Here is a 23,971-nt window from a genome sequence, read left to right on the forward strand (position 1 = left end):
ATACTGTTGTAAGATTTCCCACTGAATGGAGTCAAAAGGTTGCAATTTCGTTTCTTCACATGTCATCTGGTACTGAATCAGGAATTAATGGGAAGTTGTGACATGCTGTGTAAAATTAATGGATGCCAAATCCCTGCAACACATGCGTTATAGCTGTTCTGTACTTATTTTGATGTTGCTATATTTGCCCTGGCCTAACAAAATAACTGCATGAATAATGACCACAAATGTTTTACTTCAGCGATGTTCCACATGCATCTAATGTTTGGTTAGTGTCTCTGCTAGTTGGCCAGCTACCTTTTTATTTTCTAATAAGCTCAAGCTACTTGTCTAGATGTATTTACAGCTTTTGCATATTTAGGTTGTAGCCTGGTATTGTCAGCTTTTTAGTATGTCAGGAAAATAGTATTTTAAAGCATTAAGTACTAATAGTATTAGTAGTATTTTAATATAGAAAAAGGCATTAGCCTTTTCTTCTTAAATTTTATTCATTAAATCTCCCTCTTGTGCTCTCATGATTAGAGCTGTGCCTTCTATTAAATGGTTTCAGTTGCTTTCAATCTTGCCTTAAGCTTAGCTTTTGTATGAATAACTTTTGTCAGTGCAAGCATTGTTATCTTCTACCAAGAAGATTACTCATGAAATGCAAGCAGCTTTTTAAGATCACATTAGAAGTTGGGATTTTGTTTCACTCCAAGCAAGCTGAAAAAAGCAACTCTGTCCTGTGATGACGACAACATAGGAATATCGTTTGACTGTGTGATTGATTTGCATATTGCACCAGATTAACATGCTGAAGCAATTTACAGTCAGAGATGTAAAGAAACTGGCTGAATTTATGTCTATGGCTTTAATGGCTGCTTTTTTCTCCTTTTGTGCACTTGAGTTCTCCCTAAAGAATGTAACGTATTGTTTGCCTACAAAAGGCATGGATTTCCCGCATGTACTTTCCAAATGCTTTATTGGGTGACAGTTAGTGCTTACAACAGCACACCAGTTTCAGCTGACTAGTCTACTTTGAAAATAATTAAAATAAACTGCTTTTGGAAAAGAAAAACACCACAAAACCCTAATCTAAGGTGCAAAGGTTCAGGGTTAATATCCCATACTGTCCCATCACTACTGTTTTACAGGGAGTCCTAGGAGGAAAGTTGAACATCTAACAATCTGTGATGGGAACTTTCATCCTGATAGCCTGGCTCACCTCAAAATGTCTGAAGGCTGTACCCAAGTAATTTCCTAGAAGCCTCAAATTTGTAAGAATTCAAAATGGTGTTCCCCAGGGGCCAGTATTGGGACTGATGCTATTTAACATCTTTGTCAGCAACATGGACAGTGGGATCGAGTGCCCCCCCAGCCAGTTTGGCGATGACATGCTGGAGGGACGGGAGGCCATCTAGAGGGACCTTGACAGGCTGGAGAGGTGGGCCTATGCAAACCTCATGAAGTTCAACAAGGCCAAGGGCAAGGTCCGACACCTGGGTCGGGCAATTTCAAGCACAGGTACAGGCTGGGCGATGAGTGGATCGAGAGCAGCCCTGTGGAAAAGAACTTGGGGGTGCTTGTGGATGAAAAACTGAATATGAGCCAGCGATGTGCGCTCACAGCCCAGAGAGCCAACTGCATCCTGGGCTGTATCAAAAGAAGCGCGGCCAGCAGGTCGAAGGAGGGGATTCTGCCCCTCTGCTCCGCTCTGGTGAGACCCCACCAGCAGTGCTGCATCCAGCTCTGGGGCCCCCAGCACAAGACAGACATGGATCTGCTCGAGCAGGTCCAGAGGAGGGCCACAAAGAGATTGGGGGCTGGAGCACCTCCCCTATGAGGACAGTCTGAGAGAGTTGGGGTTGTTCAGCCTGGAGAAGAGAAGGCTCTGGGGAGACCTTACAGCGGCCTTCCAGTACTTAAAAGGAGCCTGCAGGAAAGCTGGGGAGAATCTCTATCAGGGAGTGTGGTGATAGGACAAGGGGTAATGGTTTTGAACTGAAAGAGAGTAGATTTAGATTAGGTATTAGGAAGAAATTCTTCACTGTGAGGGTGGTGAGACACTGGCAGAGGTTGGCCAGAGAAGGTGTGGCTGCCCCCTTCCTGGCAGTGTTCAAGGCCGGGTTGGATGGGGCTTTGAGCAACCTGGTCTGGTGGAAGGTGTCCCTGCCCATGGCAGGGGGGTTGGAACTAGGTGATCTTTAAGGTTCCTTCCAACCCAAACCATTCTGTGATTTAGCTGTAAGATCTCCAAACCTAACTTTGCCTTTTGTAGTTTGTTTATTAAAAAAAAAAAAACCACCCACAAAACAAAACAAAACCACAAGAACAACAAAACCCTAAGTGAAAGAACTTGATAAATGATTATGCTTAATGACATATGCTCCTCAACTAGAAGGTAGTTTTCCCCTAAAGGCTTTAAAGGGGAAGAGAGGGAGAGAATAAGGAAGCACTCACTAGTTTCTGTTTAATTACAGGAGAAATTCCTGCAACTTTTTGATTGCTTTATGGATGTTTTGCTTTTGTTTTTTCAACTTATGTAGGTATTTTTTTTAGACTCGTTATAGTAATTTGGGATAGTGAAGAGCTTCATGGAATTTTGCAAAACTTTACATTCTTATTGGGAAGATTTTTCTTCTGGCTACATTTGATACTTGCACCTATTAAGTGTTTCAGTAATGTTGCAGTCTTTAAAGTGGTGCACAAAGCCAAATAGCTCTTGAAGTACAACTTTCTAGAACCATGGAAAGGTTCTGTTTCAGTGTGCTGGTGGGACTTAGTACAGCAACAGATAATTTCCCTCGCCAGTATGAGCCATAATAATTTTCTTGAAATATGTCGTTTGGGTTTGGGAGTGGTTTTTTGTTTTGGGTTTTTGTGTGTGTTGTTTTGTTGTTGTTGCCTTATATCTTTCTTTAAGCAAATTTATTGACCTCCACAAGGTCTAGTGGCCCAAACCATGTACCAACATGGTGAAATGTTATATAAGCACCTGGACAAATTGCTTCTTTCTGGTATCCTTGATGCATGCTATGAAAACCATGTGTTTGTAGCATTTAATTTTTAACTGAATCAGTATTTGTATGGCTGTTTTTGTCTAAAAATGATTGACAGTAATAAAAAAGCACCAGTATTCAGTTTTGCATTTTAGTATCTTAGAAATCAGATGCCTTTTTTCAACATATTTCCACATATTAGTGCCTACTTAATGTAGACACTTAAGCTGAATTTCCATTGGCAAATTCAGACATGCCTGGGGACATGCTGAAATGGTATAATTTGTGGTTGAAATGTTCCCCAAAGTAAGTTTGGCCTGTTCCAACTACTTACTGTTCTACCCAAAGGATTCCCAGCTGTGGCTTAGGAGCTGGGATGGCAGAGGCAGTTTACAGTATGCGGTTTGTACACCATCACCTTGTTCTGGAGACTGACAGACTCCTGGAAGAGATACGAACTGTTCTGCACTGCTTAGCTTCAGTGCCTGGTGATGTTTTTAGGTGCACTTACTGATTAGTATAGGCATAGTATTGTAGCTTCTGACGTGATGCAGTGAAGGTGTTGTCTTTAGCAGGGTTGTGCAAATAAACCTGGTATTGTAATTGGGACTCCTTCAGTGAAGGTGTAGAAAAGGAAACAGAATTTCCTTTGGTGAGTGTGCAGGGACAACAGAAGCTGATGGCACTTAAATCAGTTGGCTGAGTGTACTGTGCAAATCAGAATACAGTTGCTAATTATCTTTTTTTTAAAAAAAAAAAGTTACCCTCTTCTCTGCTTCTTCCAAATGCATAATGGGATAGTTCCAGCTTGACATCTTGTATTTTTGTGGTAATGAATATACAAGAATGTGGGTTTTTTTCTGTTGAAAGGAAAATGAGATTTACAGATTCAGAATAAATGTTGGAAATCGGAGGAGGGGGGAGATGAAACTTCCGCCGCCCCCCCCGCCCCCCCCCCCCCCCTTAATGGATGTTGTCAATATTAATCACAAATCCAGCAGAGTTGCTTGTGAAGCCCAGAATAAGCTCCACTGAAATGAAGACATGAAAATAACTCAGTTTGGAAGTTTTTCTTGCAACAGTAAGGCTGCCACTCTGGATATAACCGCTACATAATCTGTCTTTGTCAGATAACTTTCCTTTTTGGACTGTTCCTTGCTAGAGTAGGGCATTCATCAGGTTTTGTTTAATCTTTTTGCCTGCATTGCTCGTTGAGTATTACTGATTTAATGTAAAAAAAAAAAAAAAAAAAAAAAATTCCATCTTGCCTAATAAATTTCCTTCCTAAATTTTTTTTTTTTCAAATAAGAATTGCTGCATAGATTAAATGCAAAAGCCTGTCTTAAACTTTTGTTCTGTTTTTTATGTTTTTCAAATAATGAAGGAAATAATCATCCTTTCTCTTAAAATCCAAAGTTAGCTCTCTTGGACCACTCCACGAGTTTAAAATGCACAAAACTTAGTTATTGCTGTTTGCTTTAAAACCACAAAATTAAATCAATTAAGGAGATTATTTTAAAGATTATGTACTTCTTTCAGGAGGACCCAAATGATATCGACCCCAAAAGGAAAGACGTGCGTGGCAATGATGGGGAGGACAAAGCACAAAGTGTGGAGACGCTACCTCCAGGTATTGCAGTAATGTTTGTTATGAAAGATCCATAGCCATAAAACACTTATCCTTGAAAGCCATAAACCACAGCAGTTGCTCTGATTCTAATCATTCTTTGTAGTTTGGAAGTGCTAGGATTATTTTAGCAGTAGGTACTTCTCTGTTCTTAAAGCTTCAGCTTCCTTAAATCTTACTTGCCTCTTTGCTCCTTTGGGTTTAAAACCATAGAGAATGTGACTCTCTGCTAGTATGTTTGTATTGTCCTGCAATAGGTTTGCAGTGCTGTAAAAGCCTCTGGTACAAAAGTAGTCCATTTCTTTTGGTGGATAATGCTGACCGGCAACAGACAAGTTGCTTTGGGACTGTGCTTCTGACTGAAGATTCAGCCAAGGTTCATACTCTTTTTAGTCTTGTCTAGCTTTTGATGTGGCAGATTTTCCTGAATGTGCTGATGGTGTACCTTATTTTTCTCATACTTGCTTAGTATTTTTCACGTGCTGGCAAACAGAGCAACATGATTTTTGTTTTGAGTGAAATGGCCTTATGCCTTGAGAATGGGCTAGGAAATTTAAGTGTTAAGGAATCTTCATTTCATATGGCTGCTTCCATAAAATTCGTTTGCTGCCTAACTGTTTCACATCAGTGAGGTTTAATATATAGCTAGAATTGATGTACTAAGGAATACAGAAATAGTAATATGGATTTGAATATTTTACACTGTATTAGAAAAGTTTATCATATGAGGGGGACAACTTCTGAGCAAATAGAAGAGTAAAACATGTAATGAAGCTATTAATCCTAATGGTTGGCAGACAAATTTGTCTTAGCCAAACATTTCAAATACTTTGAGGTCTTGAAGAAAGAACTATGCAAGGTAATCTTTCCTTTTAGCAGCTGGAAACTTCCATCCCCAGTAACATGGGAGGTATGATTTTTGTATTACAGTCTTAGGCTCATGGTACAGTATAAGCTGTTTGACATTCATGGCTTTTCTTCCTGTGGCATTTGGCCTACCTTGTCTTAGCTGTTCTCAGGAGAGGAGAAACAAGACTCTGATTATGTATGTATGCTTTTTTGGAAAAACCTTCACTTCGTGTATGAATTGGAAAATAAATCCTAAAAAGTTGAAGAGCCTGGCTTATTTAACTTGGTTTCTGGCAGATCATTTCGATTTAGTATTTTTTTTTTTCCCCTTAACAGAACTCTCTGCAAATACTGTTATTGGGATTATAGGTCAGCCGATTTTGCACCTTCCAGCTACTATTCTTATTTCTGCTTTTTGAATGTTTATATATTCTGGGCTGAACCCTATGCATGTCCTCTAAGACTGTCCTTTCCCAGTGGCCGTAAGTAGCCATCTGAGTATTAAAAAAGTGGGAAGTGTCACAGCTTGAAAGGGAGAGATGTCAAGATGGAAGAGTTGAAGCTAGAAGTGAAATCAGTTGTAAAGTACAGCAGGTCATTTCATCTGTTGATTAGTAATCTCTTACGGCTTGATTTAACAGGCAGGAGAATCGTTGCTGCAAAGTAGTACGGGAGGCTAGAAGCAGACATCAAAGGCTACACAGACAGAATTATGCACTCCTAAATCACCACTTTGATTATTTTCAATTCATGTAGGCAAACTTTTCAATCCTTATAGCAATGAAGCTTGAAATTCATATTTCTGCAGATTCTTTGCGCTGTTCTAAAGCAAAATGATGAAATTTTGGGTAAGCTTTGGTTCAAAACTTTCTTGCTTTGCCACTGAGGTTAGGAGACCTGTAGTTTAGGTTTCAGCATTATGCAGAGTAGAATCTTTTAGAACTTCTTGTGATTAAGGAATTGCTTATTATCTTTATCTTTAAAATGGCTTTATATAAAGATTAAACTGTTGGGGTTTTTTTAGCTTCAGAGTGTATGTATCCTTTGACATTTGGTGACTTTTTTTATACGCTGCGAAAGTCTATTTCCTGTTTTGTGAAAAAAGCGTGTTAGCTCTTGTAGTTAGAAAGGCTGACTCTGAGTTGTCTGCATGGATAACTGAAGCAAAACTGTATAACCAGTTCTCTGTAATGATAGGAGTTTCAGCAGTTACTCAAGCAGCTCTTTTTCTTGGTTAGTGAAGATCTGGAATCTCTTAATGCCTCTAAGTCAAAATAATCATACTGAGTGTCGTACTGCTTTTAAGCTGTATTGACTCAGAGAGAGGGAGTGCAAGCTATTTAGGGGATTTTGTATCTATCTAGGCTTACTCTTTGCCTGCCAATTGGTTGTGTGCAGATTTATCTGCTGTGCTTTTTTCTTCTCTTCTATCTCACTTCAAGCTGCTCTTATTGTTATCTGACTTTCCCTAATAGATCTGATTCATATTGCACACGGTTGACAGGGCCTTCTGCTGGAGCTGGAGCCAGGCTTTGCCTCCTTCCTGGCTCCTGAAGCCAAATTCACTTGTTCTTATATTCTGTAGGCTGTCACTGCTTTTCACTAAATATAGCCCTATAGTCTTCTTTCTTTCTTTTCAAATTTACTCTATGCTTTCTGGACTTAGAAAATGTTAGATGCTACATTTTAAATTATTTATATCCAGCTTTATTTGGATGGAAACGGGAATGGAATAAAATGTACCAAACTAGCACTATTTTTTTAAATAATGCTACTTACTGCAGATCAAAAACATAAAAATGTGCTTCCTATTTAAAATCAGCTAGTGGAGTGAATTTCACTATTTTTGTTGATTGACCTCTCCAAGACTTCAGAGTTAGGAAACACCTAACAGCAGCTTCACTGAGTTTCACCTTTTTCTTGTTTCTACTTAGCTTCTCAGGCTTAGAACAGTCTATAAAATAAGCACTTCTTGTCAAAACCAAGTTTAGCTCTGCAGCATACCCTGCTCCCTGGGTCTTAGTCAGTTCAGTGATTTTTTTTTTTTTTTTTGGCCTCTATTTGACTGTGGTAGCAAAGTCTGCAGTTCATTTACTGTTGAGTTTAAAAGATTAATTTACTGACATGTTAGGTCTCAATGCAGGTAAACACACATTTGCTTGAATTTGAAGTCACAAACTTGCTTAATTTAAGTTTGAAATAATGTAGCTGTGTTTTCTGATACTCATTCCACCTGGCAAAGTCGTTGAACTCAGGAAAATACAGATTCAGCTAACTTCCCAGAAGAAATTAAAGCAAATGTGCTCCTATTTGTGTACCCTGGGGAAGCATATAACAGAAACGGTACCTATGGAAAAGGTTTATTAAACCACTTCTAACTTCAAAATATAGTTGCTAAAGTGTCAGAAAGGCAAGCCTTTCAGCAAAAGTAAGGCTGGACAGTATACTTAACTTTGGATCAGCCTTTTGTTTTCCAGCAGTTAACTTGAGCCCTTAGCACTTGTAACCATGTGGGCAGCCCATGTTGCTGCTTGTAGTTCATAAGGAGCACAACCTGTTTAAGAAGAATGCTTGCAACAACATCATCCTTATCACTGATGTGATGCCCTTGTGACTACTTCTGTTTTAGCTACTCTTTCAACTGGATGGAAGGCAACTGGAGGAGTGGATGGGGGTGGCAGTCCTGAAGCAGTCATAGCATTAAAATCCATTGGAATTTGGGACGTTTGAAAGTTGAAAGTCCTATATAAATGCATTTTAAGTGTAGATTATATTTTGTAAAATGCACGAACATTTTTATTTTTAGACCAGAAGAGCAGTGACATAAGTCCTGTATTTTAGAAAATATTCAACATATGTTCCAGATTAAAGCTATATTATAAATTAAAAGGAAGGTTGATAATATAATTTAGGTACCAAGGAGGTTGCAAAAGCCTTGGGAAATGCTAAGGGAAAGAGTTATATGGGGAGATGATGTCGTTTCTTCCAGTTTCCTGAATCAAGCCACTTTTGCATTCTGTATAGTTTTTTTGCAAGTGAGATTTGGTGTAGTTTTTGTAAATAACTCTATATTGGGTTATTTGTAGTGTGGTAGCTGGATGAGGTATAAACTTGTTTTCAAAGTTCCTGGAAATACTTCAAAGAACTAACTTGAAAGGCTAAGAAAAACTCTTGGCAGTCTGTGGGCTACCAACAACAGCTGGGAAGTTTCCTTTGTAGACGAGTTATTTCAGTAATGGAAGTTGAAAATCTGTATTTCTCCCTCCAGTTGTTCCTGTAGTTTCCCCTCTGGGCTGCTTCACCAAGTGTCTATTTAATGTTCTGTGGTCTGTTTTTGTTTAACTCTCTAGCTCTGGCTTCTGTGTGTGCGTGTGCACGCGTGCATGTTTAGGATGGTAATTCAGATGTGAAAATAATTGTTTAGTATTAACTGGCTAGCTCTTAAACGAGTAATCCAAAAGTATGGGCACTTTTCTCTTACTCTGTGACTTGGATGTTGGAAGTTTCTATGTTGGAAGTTTCTTAAAAACAAACCAACCAACCCAAAACCACCTTCCCTCCCAGCCTTGATATTTTGCTTTACAACCTCCGCTACTGTCTGGTAACCAAATCAGACCTTGCGGCCAAGCTGCTGTTGTAGATGAGCTCCTTAGATGATCCTGAGATTATAGAGACTTTTTAATTAAGTTGGTGGTATTTGTCTCGTTAAACAACAAACAATTATTTTGTTTAATGATGGAAAGTGTTCTTTCAATATCAGACTCTTCTAGCAGGAGTTAATGCACCATAATTGGGGCATGGCTTATGGACAGAAAGCTGTAAATGAGGTCTGTCTTAGTTTCCTTGCTGTGTACATTGAGAGACGGAGCAAAAGCAAGCCTTGAAACATCTGAGCAACCTCTGACTCATGTTAATAGCTGTTAGAGTAGTATTCCCTCTATGTGTATCAGCTTAGTTTAGGATATGCCTGAGTTATATTACTTCTCTAAAAGCTGAGCTTGAATGGAGTGACATCTCTGAAACCTGCTACTTACTGAACTTAATTGAAAGTACTTCAAAAACTTTGTTTGTTAATTATGAAAACAATTAATATTAAACCCTCTTCTCTGTAATAAACAGCAACCGCGAAAGTCAGCTTTTGCTTTGTATTTTTTTGTATGCCAACAGCATGCTGGGTTCACCACAACATGCTTGCAGGACATTCTCATACACATCTATGTTAAAACAAGAATGTCTATATTATGTTAGAAGCTCTGATTTTGCATTAAAGGTGGTATAAATTTTCTGTAGGTAGTATAGGTTTGGCTGTCAATAGCAGAAAAGTATATATTCAACCACAGGTAAGAATTTATAGTTTTAAGACCTTTGGTAAATATCATACCAATGTTTTACACCTGAAGGATGGTAAAAGTCTAAAAATTTCATTCCTGGTGGCTGGTTGCTAATCTACTTTTTTGTGTTAGTGCCACAGGTAGTCACATAATAACACAGCCCTTGTTAAAGAGGGGATAATCTATGAATCGGCTCTGATTGTAGAGGAGGTTGCAGTTATGTTGAGCAACATAGTGCTCTGCTGATGTGAAGTGCTGGTTTTTGAGAATAATGTTGTCTGAAAGGCCTGTTCCTCAAATGTTTTGATTGTAACTGACTGTGTTTTTACGTATGTAATGAGACAGCAAATTAAATTATAATGTATTTGAAGTCTGGACTGGATCTTAAAAAAACCCGCAAATTTTACTTGGATAACTTTAGAGCCAGATCATCTGCCGTATTAATGCCTGTGGATATGTGTAAGATGTTTTGGTTTGGTTTTTTTTCAGATGGAAGTTGTGGTAATTGAGGTTAAAAAAAACCCCAAAACCAACAAGAACCAACCAACCAAAACCACCGAACAAAATGGACAAGATGAAGCGTGGTCTAGTGATTACTTGTATAAACTGAGATTTGTAAAAATGTTCCATTTTGAATTAATTTGCAGGGTGTTGTAGAGGAATTTAATATGTTACACTGTTAACAATACTGTTGAGGTTTAATTACTTTGTTGCAAAAATAAAACCCAAGCTATTTCATCAGTTATGTTTGGATTGCTGAATGCTGTTCTTTAAATTGTGAAGATTAAACTGGATATTTTCCTGTTTTTCTGCTATAGGAAAGGTTCGGTGGCAAGACTTTGATCAAGATGCTTATGTTGGCGCTACCGTGGTGCGATCTGGTCAGGATCCATATGCCCGCAATAAATTCAATCAGGTAGAAAGTGACAAACTGCGAATGGACCGAAGCATTCCAGACACGAGGCATGACCAGTAAGTGCCAAACTGAGTCATGTTTGACTTGAATTAACTTTTTTGTATTTATGGCTTTTGAGCAGCAGGTGGTTTTTCTAAAGCAGGAGCTCTCCACTTTTTGAAATGACAGGAACAGTAAACTGTGGCACAATCCATAAACAGTGGGTTAAAGAACAATGGGTCTTTTTCAAGTTTTTCTGTTTCTATGACTTTCATCAGTGTGTATTCTGTACCCAGCTGGTGCTGCATTTCAGTCTCTCTTTGTTCCTGTTTCTGATGGCTTTTCTTGGTTTCTACATTTGTAAGTCTCTCTCACTGTAAGGATGATCAAACAGTGGAGCGGCTTGCCCAGAGAGGGTGTGGAGTCCCCAGGGTTAGGGATATTCAAAGCCCCATGCACAGCTTGCTGTAGCTGGCCCTGCTTTGAGCAGGGAGTTTGGACTAAAAGATTTCCAGGGGCCCCTTCCAATCTCAGTTACTCTGTGATTCTGTTCTAAGTATGTGATGATTGTCAACTCCAGACCTAAAGGAATCCATTTCTACACAGCCTGGTGAACAGTGGACAGAATTACGCTTCCAATGCTTAAAAACTTCTGCTATGTCAGGCTGCTTGGGCAGATTGAGGAAATAGTATACTTCAGAGTAAGGAAAAATGTATTATTTTCTTATGGGTAGAGAAGACTTTCATTTAAAAAAGGATTTGAGTGACTTGCGCTAACCTTGTTTAAGCAGAATTGATTAATATTAAAACAACAGTTGCTCATTAGGACTCCCATAACTTTAAAAATAACAAAAGCAGGTTGAACTTGATTTTAAAAACTAGGCAAGCATAGTCTGAAAGCATAGAATGAGCCAACTGTGTATAGATACTTTGCCTAACTCATTCTGCAGTTAGGGTGAGTGTACATTTTGTACAGTTTTGTAGGCAGAAGAAGCTGGGGGAGACAACAGAGGGAGAGAGAAAAGGAAGGTGCCTGATTTTTCTCCATAAAACTGTTTAATCAGGAATGACATAGCAAAGGAGATTTGTATAGAAACTCAGAAACTTACTGTGTCATTTTTAAATCCCATCTATAATGTCATGGCTTTAGGTTCCTTTAAGCAGATGAATTGTAGATAGCATAAAGCAAGTCTTGTATAATTTGCCATTAATTGAATGGAAAAGTAAGAATAATCTGGTGTTTTACTTGTGGCCATGAAAGCAGTGAAAAGCATGATGCCCGTGATATAGTGCGGAGTTTAAAATGACTTTTGAATTTTCTTCATCACACTTTTTTTCCCTCTAAAAAATGCATTCTAACTTTTTAGACCAGGCATTCTTTTCCCACAAGAACAAAGCTCAGCCACCAGCTTTTAGAAGCAGGTCTTATGAGGAGCAGCTGAGGGAACTGGGGTCATTTAGTCTGGGGAAAGGGAGGCTGGGGGGAGACCTTATCGCTCTCTGCAGCTACCTGAAAGGAGGCTGTAGTGAGGTGAGTGTTGGTCTCTTCTCCCAAGTAACAAGAGACAGGACAAGAGGAAATGGCCTCAAGTTGTGCCAGGGGAGGTTTAGATTGGACATCAAGAAAAATTTCTTTTCTGAAAGAGTGGCCAAACATTGGGACAGGCTGCCCAGGGAAGTGGTGGAGTCACTGTCCCTGGAGGCATTCAAAAAACGTGTTGGTGTGGCACTTTGGGACATGGTTTAGTGGGCATGGGGGTGTTGGGTCAATGGTTGGACTTGGTGATCTCAGAGGTCTCTTCCAACCTAATGAGTCTATGATTCAGATATGCTGAATTTAGAATTTTTCTAGATATTTAATAACCTCTGAGGGGGGTCTAATGGACAAATGCTGTCCTTTGAGAAGAACTTAAATAAAAGAGGTGACAGGAGACAAATTACACTACAGTGGCTATGTTTGTTTTAACTGTCAGTGTTGTGATTATATGCTGACCTGTCTGGGTTTTGTCATTAAATGGAGCTGGAAAAGATCCCTGCAATAGAGAGAGTGAGAGATGATTTTCTAGGGAAAGGCTGTATCTGTGCTGTGATTGTTACTTAGATTTTTCCATGGAGCAGACTTAAGTGCCCATCAGTCTGTAAGTGGTCATCTTCTTAAAGAAAAAAAAACAGCCAAACAAAAAAAACGCCCACACAGAAGCAATCATTCTTGCAAATTGTCCATGATGCTTTCCCTGCCATGTTGCAAATCAATTTTTCTTCTGTTTTGGCAAGGACATTCACTGCTGAAGCTGAAAAAGTCACGCAAAGTATTTGTTTGGGAACTGTCCAATGGAAAGAGCGAGAGCAATAGCCATAGGAAGAAGTTTATGTTAACGATCTAAGCACGTGACATTTGGAAGCATGTTATTTTCAATAAAATTGGAGGCAACTGGATTAACATCTTTTATGGAGCTGCTACAATCTTTTTCTTTGAGAAAAGAAACCTGGATGAGGGAATACTTGTTTCTGTTTAAGCAACTTTTTATTAATTATATTGATGTGTCTAAGAGACTGACTTGACTAGTAGTATTATGTAGTTATTTTATATTGCTGAAATTGTCTAGGCTGTTTAGAAGCAGTTTATCAGGATTCTATGTGAGATATGTAAATGTGTGTGTAATTATGCGTCTCTTAATACTACGTTGTTTAGTCTTTTCTGCATTGGACAAACTTTTACTATCACCAGGTTAAGACCAAAGTTTTCTACTGGCTTTTTGTGAAAGCATGTCAGCAGTACTAAAAACCACTTTGGTTCTCCTATTTAAGCTACTTGCCTTTGTTTTCAGTAAAAGGGAGAAGTGAGAAACAGGCAGATATAACATGAGAAGAGAAGCAGAGGAAGGAGGTCTGAGCAGGAATACAGATTCTCGCTCCAGCTGATGCTCACAACTGTCACTTCCAACAGCTTTGAGAAACCTCTGGGTTTCCTGCTGTTGCAGTCTCTTTACAATGTGTAACTGAGAGCCGTGCCTGTCATGGTAGATTTTGGAGATCCAGAGAGTGAGTGTCATGTCATAATAGGAAACTTCCACAGCTGTTCTCCTGTCAGTGTAAAATAGTCTCCCTAGTGGGATGAAGAGTGAAATCATAGTATCATCGAATGGTTTGGGCTGGAAGGGACCTTAAAGATCACCTAGTTCCAACCTCCCTGTCTAGTGGAAACGCAGGGACACCTTCCACCAGACCAGGTTGCTCAAAGCCCCATCCAACCTGGCCTTGAACACTGCCAGGGAGGGGACTTTGTAGACCAATGTCCACTACACTTACTTTGGACCAGTGGTTTCTGATCATGTCTCTTACCTGATGTGTTGGCATGATTATTGAGAATTATTGGCAAGTACTTTAGCTGGACTAAACATTTTCTTTCTCATCTGGCAACTATTCGAAGCTTCTGACCTCACTCTCAAGTTTTATTCTTAAGGAGAGAAGAAACAAACTTTCCTGTCTCTTTGGTACCCAGATATCTGAGGTGAATGTTCTTGCACTGGTTGAAGTGGATATTTCTGTCAAAGAATGGTTTCAACAAACCATGGAGGCTTCAGAAATTTTGTTAATGATATAAACTAGTCCAGCGACTCCGATTTCAGGGGGGAAAGAATGTACTTTTCATATTTTAACTGATTTTAATGACCTATGCTAAGCATTGAAGGCCTAGATTGAAATTTTCAGTTCAAGTTCTATTTTATCCAAATGTGGTTTTCTCATCCTGCATGTAAAAAAATTAAATGCTGTAACTTGAGGAAAGAAAGTCTAATCTCCGTGCCAAAAGTAATGAGATTGTTTCTTTGGTTTGAGTTTTAACTGTAGCACTATTGACGTAGCAGAATAGGAGGAGGACTGCTAACTGTCAGTTAAAGTAGGGCTTTTTGAAGAGCTGAGAGCAGAAATACTCAGTGAAACATTCGTCCAGTTTTGTTTGGAAGTCTAAAAATCTTAATCTCTCCTTCAGAAGTATGCAGTAGTGCTCTTCTCCTGAGTTTTCTTAAAACTGAAAGGCTTCATTGCCTTGTGTAATTCCACCCTAAGATGTGCTCTGGCTCAAGTACTCTCTTCTGCAAAGAGATCAGTGTAAGTTTAATGACTTTTTAAATTATTCTAATGCAAGTGCTTCATGTGATAACTGCATGCAGTCGGCTTATCCTGTGTGGGCAATTTGAAAGTTAGCAGAAAAAAAAGAGTATCTTTTTTTGGCACCATAGGCTTTGGTGTATAATAGCTGGATGTCTCGTAGCTGCCTAGATGAATGGCCAGAAGCTCACAATAGAGGTGCATTTTATACAGGCAGAGGCCTAGTTTTAGGACTTCAGGTAGCAATGTAAGGTACTTCTCTTCCGTTAAAAGCTAGTTTGGTTAACACTGCGCAGAGTACAGAATTACTTGCTGAAATTGCTACAGGTGTATGCTAGCTGGGTTTGTCCCCTCTGAAGACAACTAGGCCTGTTCAAACTCTACCCCTAATGTTAAATGAAGGATATGTGAAGAAAGACATCACTTGTGTATGTTACTGCATGAATGGCCATCAGCGTCATGACTCGTCAAACTATAATGCTTTCAGGATAAACTCAGTATAGAATGTTTTCTAGTACTGTTAGTTTCTAATACAAAGGAAGTAGTGTCTTTTTTAGGTTTATTATCAGTGGATTGAAACAGCTTTCTTTATGTAGCCCTGCAGGAATTATTTTGGGATTTGTTCCTTATTGCTTATTATATGAATTTCAGGCTACTACAGGTGACGAAAAATGAGTTGACATGAATATTTCATTATCTTTACAGTTTGGAAGGATGTGGTTCTGTGTGTGGCTGGCTCAACATTGTCACAGCTAGCTTTGTATTTCAAATTCTGAATGTTACAATCCTTACAACTTCTCATTAGAACAGAAAACTGGTTTTATCTATAAGCAGGACCAGAATGTTACAGAAGCTTTGAAAACAAAGGAAGAAATGGACATGTGTCATTCTAAAGAAGAGATATATTGTAGCCTATGAACCTGTGCATTTTCATTGAAAATATGCTTATTTGCTTAGATTTATTGAATGCTTTTGATGTAAAATAAGCATTCTGGTTTCATACTCAGTTGCATGAAAGGTATTTATGACATTCTGCAGTGATGAGTCCAGTGACTTTTCTGAATCTGCCTGTATCTGACACTAACTTCTTAGTCTGTTGTGTACTAAGTCAACTACCAAAAGTGGCAAAAGAGGAATTGATTATAATCTGACCTGAAAACAAGGTATTTTGTTCTTCCTAGGTAGATGTAGCGTGTACATGAGTTTCATAAATAACTGCTTCAAGGTGATGGCTGTCTGCTAAGCCTGGGATGTAAATATGTTCGAATGACAGGGTATTATGTCTTCCAGGTGTCAACGGAAACAATGGCGGATAGATTTGCCAGCCACTAGTGTGGTGATCACCTTTCATAATGAGGCAAGATCTGCTTTGCTTCGAACTGTTGTCAGGTATACCTAAGAGACCTTGATTTTCCCCTAAAGACCGTTCGTGTCAAATAATGATTTACGATAAGGAAGAAAAGCAACAATCCATTATGCTTTTCTGAACCATTTGTAGAGGGAAAGATGAGTGTCATTTTCATTGATGCCGCCAGTTCTTACATTCTGAAATAGTGATGTTAAACAAAATTGCTCCCTTAACTACAAATGCATCTAAGTGTGGAACCAATTATCAGATGATGTTTGGAGGTAGGCTGTGTAACTAGTTTCAAGAAAATGTCAGGGAAGATGGATTCTCAGGGGATGTATGACCTAAAGATATAACTTCCATGTTACAAGTTGTCTAGTGCACTGATTTCTGGAGGCTGGCATTTTGGGGGCAGCAGAGGTGACAATGACATGACACACAATTCTACATGTGTCTCTCTTCACAGACATTCTCTGTAAGAATAAGCCAATAGTTGTTCTTGAAGATAGCATCCTGGGCTAGGTTCTACTGTGGCTTAAAGTGATTGCTTTTATGTCATTATTATGGAAAATTAAGACTGTTTAGTATTGAATGTTTTTTTTGTCTGTTTTAGTGTCCTTAAAAAAAGCCCATCACATCTTATTAAGGAAATCATATTGGTGGATGACTACAGTAATGATCGTAAGTACTTCTACAGGGTCCTAACTTTTTTTCTTTATTCTGGTAAGACTTCCTGTAGATGCTAGTAGGTGACTTGGTTGAGAATAGGAGTTTGCAGATCCAAAACGAGGTCTTATTTTTTTTGGATCTGTCACTGTGGCAATGTGAAGAGTTCTGATAAATACTTCAGGTATATTCTATTACTTCCTGCTAGCTGAAGGAGCAGAGTGTATAGTTGAAAACAGCCTTTACAGAGTATGTTACCTGATGAAAAAATAAACCCATTGTGTTTGCACCAAATATTTTTGTAGTGCTGCTTTAAATGAATACTGGTCTGTATCAGTCTCTTGGAAAAATTCTTACTGAATGTAAAGTAAGTCAAGGTTTTATAAATACGAGGGTATCACAATACAAACTTGAACATTTGAAATAGACCTTGGGGTAACATTTCTTAAAGGAAGTTAATGTCTACATTTGCATTGTTAGTTTATAGCTACTTTAGGAGAGGTTTAAGCCTCAATGTTGTTTAAAAAGTGAGCTTTCTTATATTTAATCCTATCAAAGTTCTTTTTTTTCTTATGTAATGTAGAAACTGTCTAAGCAAATAGAACATTATTAAATAAAAATGTTTCAAGAGTGTAAAATTAAATTAGCTTTAGATAACATAATGAAGATAGTAATTTCTTAGCCTGGTAACTTTTCATTTCTGGTGAGACAAGCAGGCTTTTTTCTTAAGTGCATATCTTATATTTAACTATTTATGACCATGCACAGTTTCCACTAGAAAGCTCTTATGGTATGCTGTGTTGGATATCAAACTGGCTCTCATCACTTGATTTTTTTTTTTTTTTTTTTAAATTTATTATTTTGGTTTTGAAAGCTGAGGATGGTGCTCTCTTGGGAAAAATTGAAAAAGTGCGGGTTCTTCGAAATGATCGCCGAGAAGGTAGGCTTAATCTGAAGGAAGGAAGATACAAATTCCACTGTGCTGCCTTATCTGTTAATCTTCATCAAGTCTTTTAAAGGAACATTCTGCTATATATTCCATATTGAAGATGGGATTCTTACTTTATAAATCAGCTTACTAGTGGAAGGAATAAAAACAAATGCATTTATGCAAGTAAAAACAGTAATTCTGATTAATTTTGTATTGTTGTGTGTGCCATTGCCCGTTGACTCTCATAGTAAAAGTCAACTTGAGAAACTGTCTTTCCCTCTCAGCCTCTCCTTTCTCTTACTGTACTGAATCCTTGGTTAAGCTGCTCCCATTGTATGTAAGGTCTCCGTGTAAACTGTATGACGGTTTGAAATGATCCAGCTTGAAAATAGCCCTCTTTTTTGCTGATTCCCTTACAAGAGAATGTTTTAAGGATCTGGTTGATGAACAGCCCAGCAAATAGTTAGTTAGGCAGACCTGAGAGGATTTGAGCAGCCAAGAGGGCAGGGAGGGATGATGTATGCCAGTTTTGCTGAAGCCAGTGTGCCAGGTAACAAACTTGTCTTATGTGGGTTTTGTGGTGGGTTTTTTTGTTTTTTTTTTTCCTCCTCTTTGTTGCTTTGTAAATTATGGTCTCATGCCACTGAGCCCTTCAGTCATCAGCTTCCTCACTGTGGAGCTTAAAGTATTAGATATAGGCAACTGTTATTCTACAGCTATTAGAAATAATAACTGAGAGTTGACAGTGGAAATGGCTGACTGAGTTAGCAGATATGTGCTTGTTTATTTTTGTAGGTGTTGTATCTTCTAGGTTGCCAGTCTGGCCTGGGGAGCAGCTAGAATCATTAGATTGTCAGAAACCGGAAACGATGTGCACAAAACCTGCATTGTCCCATAATTAAAATTATTGCAAACTGATGGGTTCTTAGTCTTTTAAATAATCTGTTTGGAATATACTTGTGAACAAAGGCTTGTTAGGAACGCAGACCTTCTATGACTTGTCATGGTTGCAGGGTTCTGAGTAAGTTAATGTTGTTTTTCAGATCAGTAGAGTACTCAAAGATGGAGAGAATAGTAATGGAAAAAACAACGAAGTAACAGTTTTTTGAGTTTTTTTTATTTTTAAATTATAAATATTAACTCTGTACTGCATATTCAGGTTCGTACTTTAAAAATATACATCAGTATATGTGAAAATGAAAAGCTATTTGACAAATATTTTACTATGTCAGAAAAGAACAACTATTTGCAGATTGAAAGCACAGTACTAGTTTACTTGGTATTTTTGTGAGATTAAGATTAAATTATAACCCATGAGATCTACTGCACTGTTCATAAAGTTTTGCCTAGGCGTCCATATGTGCAACCAGGTGATAATTTTTTTGGATTAAAATACTGTAAAATTTTGTTTGCTGGCTTGCTATGCTTGAGTTCGATACTCACTTTGCTTTTCATTTTCAAGTGTAGGCTGATTTTAATTTGTATGTGAATCAGTAAAATCTATCAATGTGTAGCACGCTAAGGGTAACACAGTATGAACAACAGCAGAAAGTGTGTTCTAAAACAAAAATTAAACTGAAGGGATGGGATCTGTGGAGGGGATGACATTGACTGCCTTGCTTTCAGAAATATGTCATAGTAGCTTTTAGTCTCATGTGTAGGACCAGAGTTTGTTATGGGAGCAGTTGTGTTTTGGAGGGTGGGCTAGCCTACAGAATAAATGTTCAGGGGAACCTTCTTGATTCCTTCCTTAAGGCTAAATGTGATCGTAGAGGACTCGGTGACCAAAGTGGTTGCCTTCATTTTTTTTTGGCCCTAAATCTAAAATTAGAAATGCTGTTGTGTGTTTTCTATGGAAGTAGAGCAAGACAGTAGGTTCTAGAAGAATGTAAGTTAGAAATAATAAACTCTAGAAGGAGGAATGGCAAAAGTAAAACAAACATAGCCAGCATGCTTGAGGAATGGTTTGATATGGAAAAAATTAACAGGTTCAAAGGCTGGAATTAGGGAGACAGCATAAAAAGCAGTGAGATATATACTTAGCTGCTGATGTGCAACAGATAAGGTGTAGAAAGTACTGTTGGAGAGCATCAGCACAGCATGTACCTACAACAGAGTGGGTCTGACATTTGTGGTAAGGGATAGTACAAGGATCTTGATGAGGCTGTTTATTGCTGAATGTTGGACAAAGCAAACAAGCTTTCCCCCTTAAACATCTTCTGTTCTGTTTTGGCAGAGTCACATTTTGCAGGCTTATCTTGTAAAGAGGATGGAAAGAAATGAGGTTGACTCTTACAATGTTTCAGTTGGAGGGCGGGGTGGAACAGAACAGATTTGGTGGGAAACAATGTAGAAAGAAAAAGGAAAAAAAAAAGTAATTACTTGGCTTTGTTTTTTGTCTTTAGTGATGATGAAGTGGATAGATGATGAAGTGGATAGTTTGAATAGTAATAGAGGAAAGTAGGGAGGAAATTTACGAAGGAATGAGAGTAAGGCTGCTATTTTTTTGTGTTGAAGTACCTGGCGGGATGTTCTGGGGTGTGTGTATATTTAGCAAGGGACTTTAAGGAATGGTGAGGTCATCCAATGAACAAATATTAAAAGAGAAGGAAGGAAGGAAGGAAAGGAACAGGGTAAATCAGTGAGGGGATCTATGTGATTAACGTGTAGAGAAGAGAAGAACCTTTTGGCTTCACCAGAAGTTTCTTCAAAAAAACCTATTTTCAAAAAAACCCAAACAACCAAGCCCCAAACAAACTACAAAACAAGGCATTGCAAGAAATGCAGGAGAAAGCCAGTTGAAAGGGGTGGGGGGAAGGCTTTCAGGCATGAATCAATAAAGCATGGATATTTCTGGAAGAAGTTGATAGAAGAATGGGCAGATTGTGCTGAGAACTAAGATGGGGGGGTGGCAAAAAGGTGGGGAGGATAAGTTAATGATGGTGCTTTCCTCAGCTCTGTCATAGAACTGTAAGAAAGGTGTTTGTTTTCAGGACTGATCTTGAGTAATGTTTATCAGTATAAATACCATTTATTGTAATGCAGACCCAGCTGTACTTGTGTGTTACTTTTTTTTTTTTTTTTGGAAAAGATATATTTGAATTCTTCTACTTAAATCAGATTAAAACCTGTAGACTAGGGTGCAGTAGGTTGGAAGCTTGCAGGCTGTTTGGTATGAAGTCGTTTCACTGAATTGTTAACTAGCATCTCATTTTGATAATGGAACTTGTGTGTTTGTCCTGTCAGATTTAGAGTAATCCATGACTAACTTAGAATGCAATAGTTTCTCACTACTGTTGATTATTTTACTCAGTAAGTACTTAAAACTTTTCATCTCTACTTCTCAGGCTTGATGCGCTCCCGTGTCAGAGGGGCAGATGCAGCACAAGCAAAAGTGCTGACCTTCCTGGATAGTCACTGTGAATGCAATGAACACTGGCTGGAACCGCTTCTGGAAAGAGTAGCTGAGGTTAGTAAAGAGTTCTAAAGTAATTTCCTAAAGGAGTAGCTTTTAAAGCCATCTGTTTTGTACTGCATTGATTTTATAAATTTTTCTAAGGAAACTTTTTTTCTGAAGTAAGATGGTGGAGATGATCAGTGTGTTCTATGATTAAAACACACTTTTTGTTCCTTTAATCTGTGAACACAGGAATATAAAATCTGAATATTTATTATCTTTCCAAGCAATTCAAATATATGCTTCTTTGGTTCTTTAGGGACCTCCTCAGTAAGTGTTGAAAATCTTCAGAGCAACGTAGAGTTCTCAACCAATATCATCTCAATGTAATTCAGTTTACCTGGGTATTTATGCCTCATTAAGATTCAGTGTGATAATAGGAGAGAGGTTGAGCTGTGAAACCAAAATTCTCATGGAAATTAGCAGGGACTGTGGGCTTTCAGCTTCTATGAAAATGATGCTTAGTCTGTGTCCTGGAAAAGCAATTGAAAGTATACTATTTTCTTCAGGGCTTGGTTATACTTGTTAACTTGCTCTGGAGGAACTCAGTTGAAATGGAAAGTGAATCAAGTGTAATCTCAAAAAGCACTGGGGAACACTGAAGACAACAGGGTTTTTCTTTTTCCTTAATTGCATTCCCTTTATGGTAAACTGCCCCTCCTGGAAAGACTTTATTTCAAAATGCTTCTGGTCAAAATGGTTTTGCTAAGCTACTCTGTCTTTATAGAATCATAGATTCACAGAATCATAGAATGGTTTGGATTGGAAGAGATCCCTAAAGGTCATCTAGTTCCAACCCCCTGCCATGGCAGCGACACCTCCCACCAGACCAGGTTGCTCAAGGCTCCATCCAGCCTGGTTTTGAACACTGCCAGGGATGGAGCATCCACAACTTCCTTAGGCAACCTGTTCCAGTGTCTCACCACCCTCAGGGTGAAGAACTTCTTTTTTGTAGGTGATTTAAACCTGCCCTCTCCTGCCTTCCAACCATTATCCCTCGTCCTATCACCACATGCCCTTGTAAAATGTCCCTCCCCACCTTTCCTGCAGGCGCCCTTCAGGTACTGAAAGGCCACTGTAAGGTCTCCCCAGAGCCTTCTCTTCTCCAGGCTGAACAACCCCAACTCTCTCAGCCTGTCCTTATAGGATAATGCCCAGTTCTTTGTTTATCCTCCCTATGCTTTTCTTTGCATTTCCTCCCAAAAAGGGAAAGAAGGGAAGGAAAAAGGAAGTAAAACCTGTATACCAATGGAGAAGCTGTCCAACTGATGACTGATTTTCCTTATTTTGTTTGGTTCTATGATTCTTTATAGAATCATAGAATCATTTAGGTTGGACAAGAGTCCAACTGTAAACCCAGCACTGCCAAGTCCACCACTAAACCATGTCCCTAAGTGCCACATCTACATGTCTTTTAAATACCTCCAGGGATGGTGACTCAACCGCTTCCCTGGACAGCCAGTTCCAATGCTTGATAACCCTTTCAGTGAATAATTTTTTCCTAATGTCCAATCTAAACCTCCCCTGGCACAACCTGAGGCCATTTCCTCTTGTCCTGTCACTTGTTAGTTGAGAGAAGAGACCGACCCCCACCTCACTACAACTTCCTTTCAGGTAGCTCCAGAGAGTGATAAGGTCTCCCCTCAGCCTTATCTTCTCCAGACTAAACAACCCCAGTTCCCTCAGCCACTCCTTCTATGACTTGTGCTCTAGACCCTTCACCAGCTTCATTGCTGCTAGGTGGATGCACTCCAGCACCTCAATGTCCTTCTTGCAGTGGGGGGCCCAAAACCGCACACAGTATTCAAGGTGCGGCCTCACCAGTGCTGAGTACAGGGGGACATGATCACCTCCCTTCTCCTGCTGGCCACACGATTTTTGATACAGGCCAGGATGCCATTGGCCTTCTCGGCCACCTGGGCACACTGCCGACTCATGTTCAGCCGGGTGTCAACCAGCACACCCAGGTCCTTTTCTGCCAGGCAGCTTTCCAGCCACTCGCCCCCAAGCCTGTAGCGCTGCATGGGGCTGTTGTGACCCAAGTGCAGGACTTGGCACTTGGCCTTGTTGAACCTCATACATTTGGCCTCGACCTGTCATATTTACTGTGTATTCTAGAAATACTGTAAGTTGCCTAAGACATGTCAGCACTTAAAATCCTGTTTTGGAGTAGAAATAACTTCAATTATATCAAACCTGGATGCTATTAAAATACCTAGAGCCTAAAAGCCCTTGAGTGAGAGTAATACTTCCTTCTCTTTTTGTGCCCATGTAAGTTGTTGCAGCCTCTAAGAGGTTGTGAGAATTTCTCTATAATTATTAACAAGGAAAATAAACTTGAAGGAATTAAATATATCTCAAAAGGAAGCGTAGAATGCTGGCAGCTAAGACGCTAATGGATTCTAGGATGTGGGAACTGTTTTCAGGCCTTTTTATGTAAGTGGTTTGAACCATCTACGTGTTTGAGAAATCAGAACAGAAATGGTAGTTCTGGTCAACAAAAATCTGCTTTTGGTAAGACAGCTATTTTGCCATTTACCCTTTTTCTTGTCTATGACTTTTCAAGGCATACTCATTTAGCTTTCTGAAACTGATACTGGATAAGAAAAAGTGTTACCTTTTCATCATAACAGAATGTAAAACCTCTTGTTAAATTGCTGACAACTTTGTGAAGATCCAGCATTACTTGTGGTATGTTTGGTGGGAGAAACTGGTGCATATTTTGCTTTATGCAGCTACTTTTTAGCAGGACATGAATTATTAGATACTTCAAAACTTG

At 38.9% G+C, this 23,971-nt stretch overlaps 1 protein-coding gene across 2 annotated transcripts in view; it reads left to right on the plus strand.

Annotated features, from left to right (window-relative positions):
• GALNT2 (polypeptide N-acetylgalactosaminyltransferase 2) overlaps positions 1-23,971 on the plus strand; it is a 99,853-nt gene that overhangs the window by 50,514 nt on the left and 25,368 nt on the right. For both annotated transcript variants that reach the window (XM_086461014.1, XM_086461013.1), the window contains 6 exons: positions 4,518-4,608; positions 10,604-10,757; positions 16,081-16,179; positions 16,752-16,819; positions 17,679-17,744; positions 21,083-21,204. In XM_086461014.1, coding sequence (XP_086317140.1) covers positions 4,518-4,608; positions 10,604-10,757; positions 16,081-16,179; positions 16,752-16,819; positions 17,679-17,744; positions 21,083-21,204 — 600 coding nt within the window. The remainder of the gene's footprint in view (positions 1-4,517; positions 4,609-10,603; positions 10,758-16,080; positions 16,180-16,751; positions 16,820-17,678; positions 17,745-21,082; positions 21,205-23,971) is intronic.

Source organism: Leptosomus discolor, chromosome 2, assembly GCF_034619465.1.
Source record: "Leptosomus discolor isolate bLepDis1 chromosome 2, bLepDis1.hap2, whole genome shotgun sequence".
Taxonomy (NCBI): Eukaryota; Metazoa; Chordata; class Aves; order Leptosomiformes; family Leptosomidae; genus Leptosomus; species Leptosomus discolor.